Genomic DNA, 16,959 nt, shown 5'->3' on the forward strand with positions numbered 1-16,959 from the left:
AAATAAGAACTACCGAGAAAGAATTATGGGTTCTTGTAGAAGTCTGTAATTGTTTGATTTTTTCTTCAACAGGTCAGTATAAGCACATCACAAAGATTTATCAAGATTTAAGAGTAAAATAACATTAACAATTTTTGTATCATTTTAACTCAAAATATTTTATATTTGTACACCTTATTTACAACAAAAAATTTATGTGTATGAAAATATAAATAAAATATAAATATGTATCTATTTTCTGACAACAAAGTCCTTATAATCAAATTTTTGAACCTCTTTTTCATCTTTAAAGATACATTTATCGATCCTTGATTTTGGACTTCCTTCATATTTCAGCCAGCGTTTCCTGAATCAAAAAGTGTATACAACAGTCTCTACGTAACAATGTAAGACTTATTGACCAGTAAGAAGTATTTTTGGAGATTAAGTAAAAAAAAATCGCAAAAAATTTTCTGGATTTTATTTTGAAAAATGAGACTAAAATCAACTGAAAATAACCCTGGGAACTTTGAAATCAGTTTTTGCATAAGCAGTTATCGGTAATCGCTACCGTTTATCAAAATTTGAAGATTTTTCAATCCCCTCCCCCCATGTTCATAAAATGACAATCAATAATTACTTACATTTTATCGATGTCTTCTAAAGGACCTTGAACACATCCAACGACTGTGTTTTCATTTGTATTCATGACCCAACCAACAAGTTTCAAATCGATTGCAATCCTTTTGGTATGCTGAAATATGATTTACAAATTGTATGATAACTTTTTAAAAGAAAAACTTTTACTATGGGCGAATTCGTGAAATTTCTGTATTTCGGGAGAATTAACTTCAACAAAGGAACCTGTTAAATTATTTTGCAAGAAAAACTTCTTCAATTCGTGAAGTGTTATTTGTTTAAACTTCCACTTAAAAATTTTGTAAAACGGATTAGGGTCCAGACTTATTTCATATTATATACTTTAATGGGATAAATGTTCGTGGGGATGAAATTTCGCGCATGACACTATTAAAACGCAATATTTTTAGTGTCAAATTTTGATGTTCAAGGGCAAGGGTGTATTTTAAGAGCGTGTACTTTTTTTCGTCTTTTGATCAAGATTGATTAGACTACTCAAAAGGCCATTTCTGAAAACTTTCATAATGCTTTTATAACCCCCTGTTTCTAAACAAAAATCTCGAATAAAACCAATTAAGTCGATGAATTACAATTTTGGGCAAAATTAGTATATACACACATAAATATTCTTGGAAAAATAGGCTTGCAACTCCTGAAACGTTTTGCTGTCTATTTTAGCACTTTTATTCAAATTTTAATTTCTTACTGAAAATATACATATTGACTTACCTTTCTGAAAAAGACACCTAAAAGCAAAAAAAGAGAGGAAATATCAATCTGTCAGTCTTAATGCTCTTTTTACTTTTTTCCTGAGTTTTGGGTAGGCTACGCACATCCCCAAGCATACCTGAAATACCAAAAAAATTGTGCAGCTTTTCTAAAACGCTGACCTTTTTAGGGCTACTTTTAAAGCTGTTTGAGCTTTCTTTGACCAAAGATTTTCTGACTTAAAAACTTGAAATTTTCATGAACCCAAAGAAAATTAACAAATCGAAGTCTAAGCATATAAATAGGCATGAATTAAGGCTGAAATTGAAGTCATTGTGTTGTTACTTTCATTATTTGAAATTTTCATTCATTGAAAAAGAAAAAGAACTTCTTGTACCGTGAGATCGGGTAACTTGCATCAATGGAGGCTAACATGCATAGCCCTCAAATGAATGACCTGGCTGGTCATTAAAATACAAAGTTAAATCAAAAACAAAATGGTAGAGTAGAGCCGCGAGCCGAGCTGCGTAGTTCATTTGTTTTGAAATTTTGCTGCTTTGATTGGTCAGTCATTTGATGACTATGCAAGTTTCCCTCCAATGATGCAAGTTACCCGACTTCACGGTATTGCTGTGACACATACTCACAAAAGAAAAAAGAAAAGACACCAGGGGCAAGTTGGGACAGGAATATTGTAGACCATACCGTAACTTGGTCTAATGTCGATATCCCTCGTCTAAATTCGACACCCTTTTCTAGAGCTGAAAATAATAGAGAGGTCGAAACTATTTTTCTTTGCTTAGTGGTAAGAGAGGAAAAATTATTTTTCAATCACCGATTCCAACTTTCATATTATTCCTGTTTCTAAAGAAGGGTGTCTAAATTAGAAGACGGATGTCGAGATTAGACCAACTTACGGTACGCGGGTACGCCGCATCCCCTATAATAAAACATATTAAAGGGATTTCAGGATGTGATGGTATAGTGGTAGTCGACCTTGGCTTCTGTGCAAGAGGCCAGGGTTTGATTCCTACTCACGGCAGTTCACTTGGCAAGTCAACGTTCCTTCACCCGGGTCAACCCATGCCATGCAAGGGGAATTGAGTAGTCAGTTCAAGGTGCTGACGGGACGCTCGTTAGTAAGCGTTGCGAGAATAGGCCTCTAAAGCCTCCTGCAACTCAACCAAATAGAAATGGAAAAAAAAAAAAAATGTGTGCAGCCTAAGTCCCAGGGGGAGTGGGGGTAATAAAGCAAATGGAGGGAAGAGAAATGTACCAACCTTAAAGGTGCCTTTTTTGGACCTTCAAAGTCCCTGTCTAAGTCCTAAAAAGGCCAAAGGGTAATAAAAATCATAACATCTATTTTCAGAGATTAAGACAAGCTGTATAGCCCAACCAAAACAAGTATTAAGATGATATTGACACAAGAGCATTGATAATCCAAAGCTCCTTCCCTCAGATAAATAATTAAGGGTATACCAAACGGGATACCAAAGAACACAAGAATAAATACCTTGAACTTTACCAAAAACTTCGAATGAAATTGACTTTGCTGCAGCCATTTTGCTTTGATTTGTTTGCCGAAAACCATTCGTCAAGACAATGTCTCCTTCAAGCCTATCCACACTACAGTTCATAAATCTTAGGTTTATAACTAGGCTGTCGTGTAGACAGGCCATAAAAATACTTGTTGTTTCAATTCATGCCTTTTAGTCATTCTATTTGTACCACGATTGAAACAAAAATTGACATTTGAAAGCCAGCGAACACGGGAGAATAGCCTAAAACGGGAGAACACGTTAGGGAAATTTTCTGTGTGTTTTTCATTTCACAAATTCAACCATGACTGACCTAATGAAAGAAGAAGGTGTTGCTGCACTCTTAAAAGGAATCGATAGGTAAGACACATGTTAAAATTCAAAATAGAAAGGCAGTAATTAAACGCATTCTGTCTGGTCGGTAAGGAGGGGTTTAGTGTCGAAATTTCAAAATCATTTTCAAAATGTCAAACCAAGTTTAATGAAAAGCCCTTATCCTCAGAAAAAAAAAGAGGGGTCACTTATCTTTCAACCAATAGTAGGTTTTCAGATATTTCCTTTTAAAGTTCCATTTTTTTGAAGATTTCTGCTCAAAAACCTCCTGCCATCTTGTTAACATCTCCACAGCACACACTGAAATCGAAAGTGTTTTACAAAAAAATCTGCGCAGGAAGTTTGCGGCGAGAGTATTTTTCCTTAGTGCAAAAGAGACGGGGGTCACTATACCATTAACTTTCCCTTACTAGCGACTCCAGAAGTCAGGCAACTTTCGTTAAACGTCAAACCAAATGTTCATTTTTCCGTGAACTTTGAACCCTTCGAACATTTTTTCTATGTATGCTAAATCGTTCCGGTTTTTACTAAAAAAAAGCCCGTGATCTTAGCTTTCCAGCGGTATATAACACTGTGGACTCGGGCTAGACGGCAAATTGGTAATAAAGTACCAAACGTTTTTGCAACATTTTAAAAATTGTTTTCCGACGGGAGAAAAATAAGTACGACCCACGGCATGGCCCGAACATGTTCGGGCCTCTTGATTAATACTTTTTAAAAATGGCCTGCGCGGGCCCGCGTAGTTTCGGACCATGTTCGGGCCAGATTTTTGAAAACTTGCTACGATCGCGCGTGTAATTTCAGGACCCAATATTTATATTTTTAATTCCTTATTTTAGCAAACAAATTTAAAAATCTTCATCTTTATTCAAATATATATTATTCAAATATATACCAGACATCCTGTGCCCAAGTTTAGGAGTGACCATAAAGCCATTATGGTAATAACCGGGAGGGCACATTGCTATACATTGTGTATTGTTCAAATATAAAAGTTAATCATCTATTTTCCAATTAAGTTAGGAAAATTATTAAAAAGAATGATTTGAATCTTACATAATATGGTCTTCTTTTTATTCTTTATCCCGTTCCCTTTTCTCGTGGTCTTCTCCTATTCAAAGCAGAATTTTTCTGGATCGTTTTTTGTACTGTTATACAACTTTGTGAATCAAACTGGTATTTGGAACTTTGAATTTGTCTAATAAAAATATTTAACAATGGATGATGATAAACCAGGAAAGGTAAATATCAATTGTAAATACATGACCCGAACATGGTCCGAACAAAATGTTCCGGCCGATTCAATAATACTTTTTTGTGGCCCGTAAATAAGTTGCAACTATCGTTGAACAAATGTTTCTGGAAATGGAGGAAAATGTAGTTGAAGGCTGAAACTTTGTAATGTTTATCAGAAAAAGGGTGAGGAATTCAAAAATCACAATCGCTAATATTTTAGTTCTTTGATTTTCATGTAGTTTTTTTCACTTTTTTGCATGTGAATGTCCCAAAAAAAAGTTTATATTTCTGCCGAAATGGATTTTCTTTTCATTTGGGGTTTCTCCTTTCAGAAAAACTTATTCTTTACTTATAATATTTTGTTCCTCCATTTCCAGAGGCCCCTTGAAAATGGGTCCTATCACCTTTTTTGACTCATTTCAACCTTTTCCGAGCTAATTTTCTTCAAAAACAAAAATAAAACAATGCAATGTCTTCTTTTTTCAAAAAAAGATATATCTTTCGTTATTTTCATAAATATACAAATATTTTACAAATATTTTTATGTAATAATATTCTAACACCATCAAAGAATTCTCCCTCCAAATTTCAGGTCTCTAGCTACACTAGAAAAGGAGATATGCAAAATTAAAGAAGCCTGACTGGGAAATATCTTTTTTTTCTTTTTTGACACATTTTTCGAATTTTTCCAAGCTATAGTTTGTTATGTAGCAGTATGGTTATTAACACCACTGATTATACACAAATCATACCATAAGATAAACTGGTGTTACTTACTTTTTTGATACTTTTTGAAGGCTTCTTTGTTCGTCTCAACAATCATCCAATTTGAGAAATCCGATGATGGACCATGACTTTGATGCTATTTGAATCAGCTCTCCTAAGAGGAAAGTAATTTGGCAGCAGTGGCTCGTCCGGTAGTGAATTGAGAAAATGGTCCAATTGATGTTTAAACTTAGTTTTGGAGCAGTTTTTAAGGTTACGGATGGATTGTGGGAGGGCATTAAATAGTATGGGTCCTTCTTCTGACAGGGAGTCTCCATATGTTTTTTTGCCTTATGTTTAGATAACATTTTCTACCCAGTCTCTGTTATCGCATAGTTAAAATTTGGTACAAGCTGTTCTAGGATGCTCCAGGTGTAGAAAATCCTGTATCTTTCTCTGCGTTGCTCCAGGCTGTATAGTTTAAGTTCTTTGAGCTTCTCCCAATAGTTGAGATGTTGAAGTGTAGGGATTCAATTCAGGTAAGATTTTTGATGTGATTCCAGTTGTTGGATCAGATATCTTTTTGAAGGTGACCACAGATGGGAGCAATAGCCAATGTGTGGTAGTACCAGTGACTTCCAAAGAGTTAGCATTACTTGACAATCTTGTTTTGAGCGTTCAATGGATCCAAGCAATGATACTTTTGACTTTCTTGATCTGGTTTGTAATGTGTTTGCTGTATGTCATGTTCACATGCAGAGTGACTCCTAAATCCTTCACGTCCATCTTGGTTTCGATAGGAGAGCCAGTGTCTGAGAGGTAACTTTAGAATTATTTTAGTTCTTCATTTTTTCCGTATTTAAGATGTTCAAACTTCAAGCCATTGAGCTGCATGTTGTTTAATGATGTCCATTGATACACCACATCAAGGTCGTTTTGTAGAAATTGAACATCAGTGTTATTAGAGATCTCCTTCATCCATGGGGGGGGGGTCAACATTTATAATACCAACCCATAGCCCAAAAACCTGACTTTTGACCTTTTGAGCTAAGTTAACACCACCACCCCTAAATTGGTATCGATACCAACTTGAAAATCATAATTTTCAGAAAAAAGGGGGACCCACCCCCTATAATTTGGTATCGATACCAACATGACTTTTTGAATTTGACAAAATATCATGGGACCCACCCCCTAATTTAGTACCAATACCAATCTGACAAATTTGAGTTTAAAGCTGTTTAAAGGGAACCCACCCCCTCCCACACAAACAGGGTACTAAGAGAAACTTCAAAAACCTCATTTTTGAAATACTCTTTCTTCAACACAACACAAAAAATGTCATATGCTAAAATAGAAAATGACTGAAAACTGACAATATATAATAAAAACAAACCCAATGAAGCTAGCAAAATCAATCTGAATCAATATTATCTGAATATAATTGATGTGCAAAAGCTATTATTATTATTACATAATTTTAGAACAGAATAGATTCACTCATTACCAAATGCTATCACAGAAAAAATGCTTTTCCTTCAGGCTTGATCAAAAATAAAACTTGAAAATATCGATAAAGTCCAAAATAAACAAACTTCAAAGTCTTTAAACTTATTACTCATTTACAGTCATTATACTCAAAAGCTCAAAATCCAATTGAAACCTGTTTAGACTGATATGTACCCCGGGGTATTTTCTAGCTATAAGGGCAAAAATTAGGAAAGTTTTGCTGTCATTTTGATATGGATACCAACTTTCTGAATCATATTATTTAAAAAAAGGGGTACCCACCCCCTATTTTGGTATCAATACCAACTGAGGATAACTCTTTTTTTCTAAAAAAAGGGGGACCCACCCCCATCAATACCAACTTGACTTTTCAGACTTTTAAAGGAAAAAAGACACCACCACCCGGCTATGGGTCTGGTATCTGGATGTTGACCCCCCCTGCTTCATCAAACATGATGTATCGTGGGCAAATGAAGATAGAAATGAATGTAGGATGTTAGTGTCAATATCTTGGATCAAGGTTCAAAAGGTCAAAACTTTCCAGCCTGTGCTCTCTGTCATCTGTCTCTTCTTTTTTCCATTATATTAATAAAATAACTGGAGCTCCAAATGGTCTAAAACAACTTTCACTTTCGATTTATTTGGCATCTACGGTGGAGTTCTTCAGCTGATCGGAGTTGAACAATAGAGTATCCCGAGCCGTACTCCGGGCTATCCGAAGCCGGGTATTGAATGATGTCCTACTCCGGTTGGAACATCTTCCTTCTAGGGAAACCCCAAGTTGAATGTATTTTCTGCGGGAAAATACGCGACTTCCGACCGCCCTTGTTTAGTTACAGCTACAACCGCTAGACACAGGGAACGTACGTGGGTTTTCAGCTTCTAAACTTCAGTGTAAGTCCAGGGGTTTTTCCAACACTGCACAATGCCTCTGTTTGTACTTCTAAATTGATTTTTAGACAGGTGTAAGCGGTGATATTTAGCTAAAGGCTGAATTTTATACCGTGAAGTCGGGTAACTTGCATCAGTGGAGGGAAACTTGCATAGCCTAATTTTTGGCGTATGACGTATGTAGGACATAAAAGTAGGACGCTCTGATCAACCAACAAGGTACTTTTGAAAGCTAAACTATTGCATGGGAAAATGCAAAAACATTCAGGTAGATAGATACCTGTCTTCAGTGGCTAGCGCTTTTGATTTTAGTATCCCTGACAAACATGAAGTTTGAAAAGGCGCACTTGCGAGTACTCATTTTCAAATTTTGAAAGAATGAAAAGACATACCTTGATAATTTTTTTTGCAAAAGAAAGCTGATAAATTCTCTTGAAATTGGAAATAGCACTTATGCTAAAAAACGTTTCCTTTCTGGAGTTATGTAAGTTTGAAGATTTTATTTCAAAAATCCTGTTTTTGAAAATAAAGAGAATTTACATAGCTTTCTTCTAAAAAGAATTTTCCAAAATATTAAGGAGAATCCAATGCGCGGTCTATCATATTTTGTCTACAGAACTGAAAAATTTTCTAGGTACGCTTACACAAATAATGATAACAAGTGATGCATTTTGTCTACCGTCATAAATTTTTCTGCATACTTTCACCATGTGATACTCCTTTAGGCATATGCGACAGTCTATTGCATAACTAATTACTCTACACTTCAGTGGATGCAAGCAAAACAAACAGGAAATTAGATAATATGTATACAGCCATTCTAATTTGCGTCGGCATTCGGCTATTGCAGACGCAAATGCCGACGTAAATTTAGCTATTGCCAACGTAAAAGTGCTTACTGTACTATAGAACCCAGAATTATTTGCCAACACAAATAAATCTGAATTAGAAAGGCTCTGTATAAATAAGTTTTGTTCAAATTGGCATGCTAACTTTCTCCCGATTTAGCATGCGATAATGCTGCAAATTTTCTTTCCGAAGTCTTATAAAGTATTAGCTCCAGTATTAGGGTTTTGTTTCCGTAAATGTACAAAGCAGAGTAGCCTTAACGTAGTCGTCTAAAGAAACGACTATTCTTTTTTAGAATCAACCTTACAATCTAGTTTTTATATTTATAAAAACTAGATTGCTGACGTGTGAAAAGGAATGTCGGCGTGAATGATCCTTTTGTTTCGATAATAACATAAAAGCTCTTTCCTTTTTCTTTCTCATAACTTCAAGCTTTCCCTCAGACTCTCCCAAGCGCGGTTAGCTCAAGTGGTTAGAGCATCTGTCTCATAAGCATGGGTTTCCGAGTTCAATCCCTCTGGGTGTCAAATTTTTCAATTCTTGATTTTTGTTTTTTCACACACAGACTTAACTGTCTTGTCATTGTTGGACCTTTTTTTTTTATCAGTTCGGGCTCTGCCTTGCGGGGCGATTATACGAAGCAGATAATTTCCGGCCCAAATGGATGGAGTGATTTAATATACAGAACTGAGTTAATAGGTCATTGGCAATGAATTCTGACTTAAATGTGGGTTCAGTTCCCTTTGGAGGGTTGGTTTCTTTGGTAATAATTGAATATTATTGTGTAACATAAAAATATTTGTAAAATATATAGTGTTACCAACTTTTCTCAGGATTGATTCATAGGAATTTTTTGGGCAAATTTGGCCCAAAAAACGGCTAAAAAACAGGTTTTTTGGACTTTGTGAAAAAATTGGATCATTAATTTTTTCTGATTTTTTGTATGAAAGTAGGGTACCATCATAGGTAAAAGATGGCTCAAGCAGATTTTTGGAAAAAAAATTTTGTTGGCCTAAATAACGCACGTTTATCTATAAGAATCACTATTAATAAGCATACATCAATGTTCTTAGTCAAATTACTCAATTTTTTTATGAGATAGATGTCTTTTTTGCTCATGAGTGCTTACTTTTGAAGAATATGTGTGTTTAGACTGGAAATTTTGGTTGCTTGGCGTGTTCTTATAGAAAAACTGGCCAAATTCGATATTTTTTTATAAGCACATTATCAATTACTTAGATAATAGCTTTTCTCAAGATTGGCTCTTTCATTCTTTATGATATTTTGCACAAAGATGCATAACAATAAACCTTCGAATGTGACGGAGACCAATTTTTAAAAAAGGATGTTTTTGGGCAAATTTGGGCCAAAAAACGGCTAAAATACGTGTTTTTTGGACTTTGTGAAATATTGGATCATTGTTTTGTTCTGATTTTCTGCATTTAAGTAGGTAAAAGATGGCTCAAGCTGATTTTTGTAAAAAAAGAATTTTTCAGCTCAAAAAAGCGCATCTTTATCTATAAGAATCACTATTAATAAGCATACATCAATGTTCTTAGCCGAATTACAAAATTTATTGATGAGATAGATGTTTTTTTTGCTCACAAAGTCTTAAATATGAACAAATATTTCAAGAGCATGGAATTTTGGTTTCTAAACGTTTTTTTTATAAGAAACAAACGATTAATTTTAATAGATCGTCACTATTTGTGCTCTGAATGATTGTTTAATGGTCACGCCACGTAGATATCAATTATAAATGTGTTAATATGCATAACCAGGTAGGTCCATAAAAGTATCAGTATCACTTGATTTTGAAGAAAAACAACTTGGGAAAGGTTGAAATAAGTCAAAAAAAGGTTCTAAGACCCATTTTCAAGAAGATTCTTGAAATGGAGGAAAAAATGTTAAAGGTAAAGAATAACCATAAATTTGTGTAATACCAACATACCTTGTCTAATTCCGTCATAGCAACTATCTGTTCTGCAAAGTAGTTTAAGTGATTTTTTACTTAAAAGCTCACTTAAAAGGTTTTAACTATTATAGACATTTAAAAGCAGTGATCGAAATAGCAGTTGGTTATCAGTACAAGAAAAAAAATCAGTTAACCGACCAATATTTGAGTGACTTAAACTAATCTTGACGTTCTGTTATTCATGGACTATCTATTTTATTACTAGTTCCTTGGTAGTAATTTTCCATGACTGATTCACTAAAATAACCAACCAGAAGGAAAACCTCATTTCTACCACTGAAAACTTCAGATAGGCATTACATGAAATTATAGAAGTTTTTCTGAAAGGAGAAACCCCACACCAAAAGAAATTTCACATCGGCCAAAATAGGAACTTTTTGAATTTTCCCCAGGCTCAGGGAAAAATGGAAACTTTTTATAATTTTCCTCAGGAATCTACAGCTCTAATTGGCTGGAAAATAATTAATCTTATTCATGCAAAATGGTTGAAGAACAGTTAAATGAAAGTTTTTTGGCTATTCACACATTTTCATAAGGTTGGGTGAAAAAGTGTCAATTTTACCAATAGAAAGGTGTAAATGCCGATTGAGTTGAATGGGAGTCAACATAAGTCACGAACGACACTTTAGTTAAAACTGAGCCATAGGTTTTCTTTGACACATCTTCCTGGTGGAAAATGGCTAAAAATGAATAAAATAACACGTTTAGCTAACGAAATACGAAAAACAAATAAAGTACAAGTCAAGATATAAAGAGATACATAAGTTAGATTACAAAGACAACATAAAGATATAACATATAAAGAAGAAAATATAGACACTTACTAAAAACACTGTGGCTGAACACACACGTACGCTTCGTCAGATATTTTCAACTAACATTCACAATTCCAACACACAGATTTATAACACATCACAACAACTCGTACAACAACTAGACAATCCTCAAGGGACTAACATATCATAACTATGCACACGATAAGGGCCCTATACAATACAATACGCAACTCCCTAGACACATAATATAGACAATACACGTGGGACTAATACAAATTATATAGAAATCATTTACAGTTTCACTACTAAAGTCCTATCAAATAATAAATCTAAGTACAAAGGAAACAATGAAAACAAACGTAAAACTAAAAGACAAATTAGCTGCATTTTGGCAGTTACAAAAGGATTTCATGAATATACAGTACTAAAAAAACTTTTTTTGCACAAAGGTGCACATTGACAATGTCAAATATGTTAGGAAGTCTGATTTTTCTGGAAAATATTTTGGTTCTTGATTTCAGACTTTCTTGGTACTTCTTTCCTTCTTTACGATTTTTTTTAATTAAAAAAATTGATGCTCAAAATGTAATTGGGCCCTGATTTGGTTTAAATTTCTTTTACTGTCAAAATAACTGGACTTTTGAATTTTTCATGCTTTCCATCTTTTGTTTTTTCTTTGTAGTTTTTTTTATTGTTCTATTTTTAGATTGCTTTTTAAGGATATTTTGCATTGCTTTAAAACTAATTTTATTTTTTTCTATTTTGTCAAGCTTTAGTAATCATCAGAAAGGTCCAATCAGCATTCCAGGGATCTTGCTTGCCAAAAAGTGTGATGCATTTTCTAACTCTTATTTGGATGTATGTATTTCAGCTTATCATTTGTTATTTTACATCTTTTTTAATAATCTGTCATATTTTTCCTCAGGTACAATCCAGAAAATTTGGCTCCCCTGGAGGATTATGTCAAAATGCAGGTAATTTGATGATTTTTAGTTTACTACAACAGGGGGGGTCGGTAGTAAAATCTCAGACATAATGACGTTTACTACGGTGGTGGTGTGACGAAAAATCGAAAAAAAATTTTACTACCCAGGGTAGTTAAATACTAAAATGGGTGGTATCTATGTGTTAAATGTTGAAAAAATTTTACTACCTGGGTAGTTAAAACTGGTAAAATTAGCAAAGTTTAGCTATTTTTTGTAATTCTTTTAATTTTCTGGATGACTTTTCTGAAAAAATCTGAAAATTTTTATAATTTGAAAAAATTTTCTGATGGAAAGTTGTTTGCTGCAAACAAAAAATTCTCGAAATTTTGTGTCAATATAAAAAGACTTTAATTCTAAGGGAAAAACATTAATTTTTGCACTACGTGAAAAATGTGTCACAGAAATAATCATTTTTTAGCTTTTTTTGCAAAATCAGTCCGAAAAGCAACCAAAAAATAGGTGGTCTCCATGACAAATTGTCCCAAAAGCTTTTACTACCAGGGTAGTAAAATACCTCTTCCAAGAGTCTGGGTGGTGGTATGTAAAAATTCGTAAAAATCCTTTTACTACTCATATATGTCTGAGATTTTACTACCGACCCCCCCTGACTACAATAATTTTTGTAATATTTCATTTAATTTCAACTTATTTTGTGAAAATAAACGCAGACATTAACGATTGTCAGCAAAAGAGAGAGTCAGATCAGACAAAAACAATCTCAATCAGACATTATATTCTAAATTTTCATTTGTTATCTTTTGTTACTAGGCTATGAAACAAACATATAATTTGGATGCAAATTTAGCTGTCCTTAAATTGTAAGAATTTGTTGTTGTTTGCTTTCTACTCTTCTGATGATTTTAATATAATCACCCATTTTTAGAATAATTTTACAAGTAACAAGGAGAAAAATGTAATTTTCACAGTTTGTAGGACAAAATTTGTTAGGTTGATAATCATTTACTTTTTTTAACTTAAAATCTAAGATATCAATTCAATCCACAAATGTTCAAAGAAGATATCACTTGTCAGATTCTGTTGCAAGCTCTGATGAATCTACCAAACACAAATTTCACCCTATGCAAATGTCTGATGATAGAACAACATGTATCTTTTCAAAGAATTTTCACAAAGTCTTTATTTTAACATGTAAACACTTACCCATTTTACTATGTAGGCTTGACTAAGAGTTCCCTTATATAGCAAGATATTTAGGAAGAGTAATGCAATGCTGAAGCTAAGAGAGATTAAAAAAGCTTTGATTTCCAAGGAGGAAAAGTTGTCTACAATCTTTCACTTCTGTAATTCTATTTGTTCATATTTTCTTTAACCTTCATCTTCTGAAATTTAGCAATCAATGGAAAATGTCAATAAAGTTATAGAATTATCAAATTTATTAGAAACTTGTGAGTTCCAGCAATTTTGGGTAAGACATTTCATTATAAGCTTTGTATGAGGACATCTGATCTCTAGGGAAGACTCTTTCTTGCGGAAAATGACCGTTTCAAAGTTTTGTTGAATAGCTATTTATTTGACCTTTTTTTTTCTTCCTTTTCGCTTCTTCTTTTTGACAGTTTTCACCAGGTAGGTCAAATCAGTATCCAGCTTGTTTTCATAGATACAATGAATTTAGCTATTGCAGTAGCTCAAACATGCATTAAAGATGTTTTTCAAACAGTTTCTTTTAGTCAAATAATATACGTTTTATATCTATGTTGTTGGTGCACTTAACATCCTTAGCAAATCTTTTTTAAACAGTTAGCTAAATTTTGCAATCCTGTTTTTTTTTCAGCAAGAGTTAAAAACATGCACAGAACTGATTGAGGGAATAAAAGGATTTAAGGAGTCCATAAAAAGCTGTAAGTTATTGTATTTTGTATTTCTTAAAACTCGATTCTTTCACAAGTTCGAAATGAAGCTAATAAACTTAGCTTTGGTGTAATCTAATTCTTAATGGAAGCCTTTCTTCTTTTTCTAGTCATTGCTTCGGTTCTAAACATCACATACCAAAATATTGATAAAAATCTACTCAAAGAAATACTTGGGGGTATTGAAGGTAAACTTGTCTTTGAAATTTATATTTCCTTATTCAAAACAAACATTTTACTACAGTTGTCCGTTATTACTCAATAAATTGGTTTTGTCATTTCATAAATTTCTAGAAAGCTACCACTACTTTTAACTTCCTCATTTGTGTGAATTTCAAAAAAGTTGTCAAGTCACTCTTATAATAAATCATCCTAAAGAGAATTATGTCAATGTAATCAAAAACTTCATGTTAAGCTATTTATTATAATGGTCATTTCGGTTAATTACCTCTTAATTACCACGTTGTGAACATGAAAGTACACATACTAATTTTATTTTATTAGACGAGGATTTGGCTGAGTTCTGTAAAGATAACGATTGGAAGATAGATGGGGAGTTTGTTTCCATTAGAAATCAAGACGCACATGTCAAATCGAAAAATATTAGTGAGAAAATCACTTTCGAAAGTAAGAAATACCTTAGTTTACAATTGGTTTGCTTTGCTTCTTCTGTTTTCTGTTTACTGCGTTTAAAGCTGGATGTATTAAATGGTTGTAAAAATTAGTCTGTCATAAGTGAAACATTATCACAGACTGGGCAAATTCTTTTAATGTGTAGAAAATTTATACAACAAGAAAATGTGTTACCTCTATATTATAGAGAGTTCAATTAATTTCAAAGTACTGAATTTATTATACGAATTGACTTTTTTCCTTGTTTACTCTAGCCAAGGGGGAGGGGAGGTTATCCACTCAATGTACTTACCCATAGGAAGGGTGGGTGGTGTATTTTCAAGTTAAATTTGAGTAAGTACAGTGTACCAAAGAGATGCAAAAAGGTTGTACCAAAACTCCAGTCATCAAATTAAATAAGTACAGGTGTACTAAAAGGATAGTATCAAATCTCATCTGGCGGTGGATAAAAGTTAGTACAGTGTACTAAAAGTAGTCTAATTTTTTTTGAAAACAAATCTAAAAATCAAATTTGCAGTTGGCACCCCTTGTCTAACCCAGCCTCCTTACGCTTTTAAGGGTTGATAGAAAATGACTGTCAATCTTTTGTTTCTATTTCATTTTAGACGTGTCACCGATCATCAAGACTTGTACAAGATAATTCTTTTGATTTTATCATTAGCTAATTATTTAACACTTTCTTCCACATGAAAAATAGACAGTAAAAACTCCCTTCCTATTTGTTGTTCAATTATTGTTTCTCCATTGATTATACTTTCAATCTTAAGTACACGAATTTTCTTTACGAGAACCAGTAAATTTTTGTTGAGGTTCGACTGTTAAGTTTCTGGCACTTTAGGCCTCAAACAAATTGTTGCTATCCTGTTCTTATTTTTGTGGTAATATTGAGACATTTTTCACATCAATAATTTTTCTGAAATTAAGTCATGCCAGACTCAGCTTGTTCTTATTTTTCTTTCCGAGCCTCATTATTTTTGTTCTTATAAAAAAGACTGCAGTCTACATGTATCTATGGAGCAAAAAAATGATCATGGATCAAATCCTTCTCGTTTTACCACTCTTCATTTATTTGCTTGCTTATCTTAATGCCAGAATTAATAGGAAAGTTCTTTCTTGTTTATTTTAACCGTTTGTTTTCTGTTCATTGCCATTGCTTCATTTTCTTTTTCAGATGTAGAATATACACAAAAAAAAAGAAAACAAATTATAATAACATGTACAAACAAAAATCAAAATGACAGACAACAAGGAATCAGACGACAAACTTAAAAACAACCCATTCTTGGCTCTCTTCCCAAACAAAAACCATGCTCAACAGTATGTGGAAGCTACAAAAGCTGGCTTTGAGAAAAGTCAACAACTTCAGACCCAGACCTCTACAGAATCCACTGGAAGCCCTTCAACTTCGAATACACCATCACCATTCAAAGAGAAGAAAAACAAACTTTTAGATAAGATTTCGATCACTAATAAACAATTCAAGAAAACAGTCGCTGAAAGAAAAGATGTCATCATCAATGACTTCTTACAACGAACATTCTTATTGACCGTCAACTGTGGTATGTCTTAGCACAATTAGGATAAGCACCACTGGGGAGTCTTCTGAGAACTTTTAAAATTTTCCACCCAATACGTCACTTAAACAATAGAAAAAGTGACGTACTGGGTGGAACAAAAACAGAAAAGTTGCACAATTTCGTGAAGTCATTGCAGTGGTGCATATCATGAATATAGTTGCTCTATCCTCAAGTTTCATTGTATTGTAAATTCTTTTTATATCTTTAAAAAAGCCTTACCTTAAAGCAGCTTTCTCTCGCATAACGAAATGCAATACACAAAGGAACAAGACTTGTTTCTTGTTACTTATAGTACTGATTTACTATTTGAGCAAAAAATCAACTTTTTCAAAATAACTGCGCCCACAAAAGGTTAAACTGCTTTTTCTCATATTTTTTCAGATGAAGATAATGTGGGAGAAATACAGTTCGGTGGACTTCCACAACGTTGTATTAAAGTACCAGAATTATTAGAAGATATGATTGCTGGCGATCAAGTTCCTCTACTCAATATGGATAATCTAAACCAGGTAATGTTTCATCCCAATCAAGATGTTTGCTGATGACCACTTTGGTGGACCTGTTTCGCAGGTGACCCTGTTTTCTTCTTGCTACATAAGTCAGTCCAGCAACAAGAGTCGAAAGAGCTTCTTATGTACCCTTACAATATTGGTACCCTTACAATATTGGTACAGGATTTGTCTTTTATGCTTGTATGTCAGATGGAAATAGTTATTAAAGTGTGTGGCATTGGCTGGATGGATGTGTACTAAGTGGC

General features: G+C 33.5%; 3 protein-coding genes across 3 annotated transcripts in view; 2 read left to right on the forward strand and 1 right to left on the reverse strand.

Annotated features, from left to right (window-relative positions):
• Positions 1-65: 65 nt before the first annotated feature.
• On the reverse strand, positions 66-2,922 carry LOC136822562 (acylphosphatase-1-like). Its single transcript, XM_067078827.1, has 4 exons — positions 2,840-2,922; positions 1,348-1,364; positions 624-733; positions 66-346 (listed from the first exon to the last, which is right to left on the reverse strand). Exons 1-4 carry the CDS (start codon positions 2,886-2,888, stop codon positions 232-234), a joined length of 291 nt encoding a protein of 96 aa, XP_066934928.1. The 5' UTR covers positions 2,889-2,922; the 3' UTR covers positions 66-231.
• Positions 2,923-3,080: 158 nt separating this feature from the next.
• Positions 3,081-15,339, forward strand: LOC136822561 (eukaryotic translation initiation factor 3 subunit K-like). Its single transcript, XM_067078826.1, has 9 exons — positions 3,081-3,224; positions 12,064-12,112; positions 12,893-12,942; positions 13,111-13,231; positions 13,476-13,550; positions 13,917-13,983; positions 14,103-14,180; positions 14,497-14,619; positions 15,231-15,339. The coding sequence occupies exons 1-9, from the start codon at positions 3,169-3,171 to the stop codon at positions 15,263-15,265; spliced, it is 654 nt and encodes a 217-aa protein (XP_066934927.1). The 5' UTR covers positions 3,081-3,168; the 3' UTR covers positions 15,266-15,339.
• Positions 15,340-15,794: 455 nt separating this feature from the next.
• The window catches only part of LOC136822559 (ubiquitin conjugation factor E4 A-like), a 35,739-nt gene continuing 34,574 nt past the window's right edge, over positions 15,795-16,959 (forward strand). The window contains exons 1-2 of the mRNA XM_067078825.1: positions 15,795-16,184; positions 16,584-16,711. Coding sequence (XP_066934926.1) covers positions 15,860-16,184; positions 16,584-16,711 — 453 coding nt within the window. The 5' untranslated portion in view covers positions 15,795-15,859. The remainder of the gene's footprint in view (positions 16,185-16,583; positions 16,712-16,959) is intronic.

This window comes from Clytia hemisphaerica, unplaced genomic scaffold (genome assembly GCF_902728285.1).
Source record: "Clytia hemisphaerica strain Z4C2 unplaced genomic scaffold, Clytia hemisphaerica genome assembly, whole genome shotgun sequence".
NCBI lineage: Eukaryota > Metazoa > Cnidaria > Hydrozoa > Leptothecata > Clytiidae > Clytia > Clytia hemisphaerica.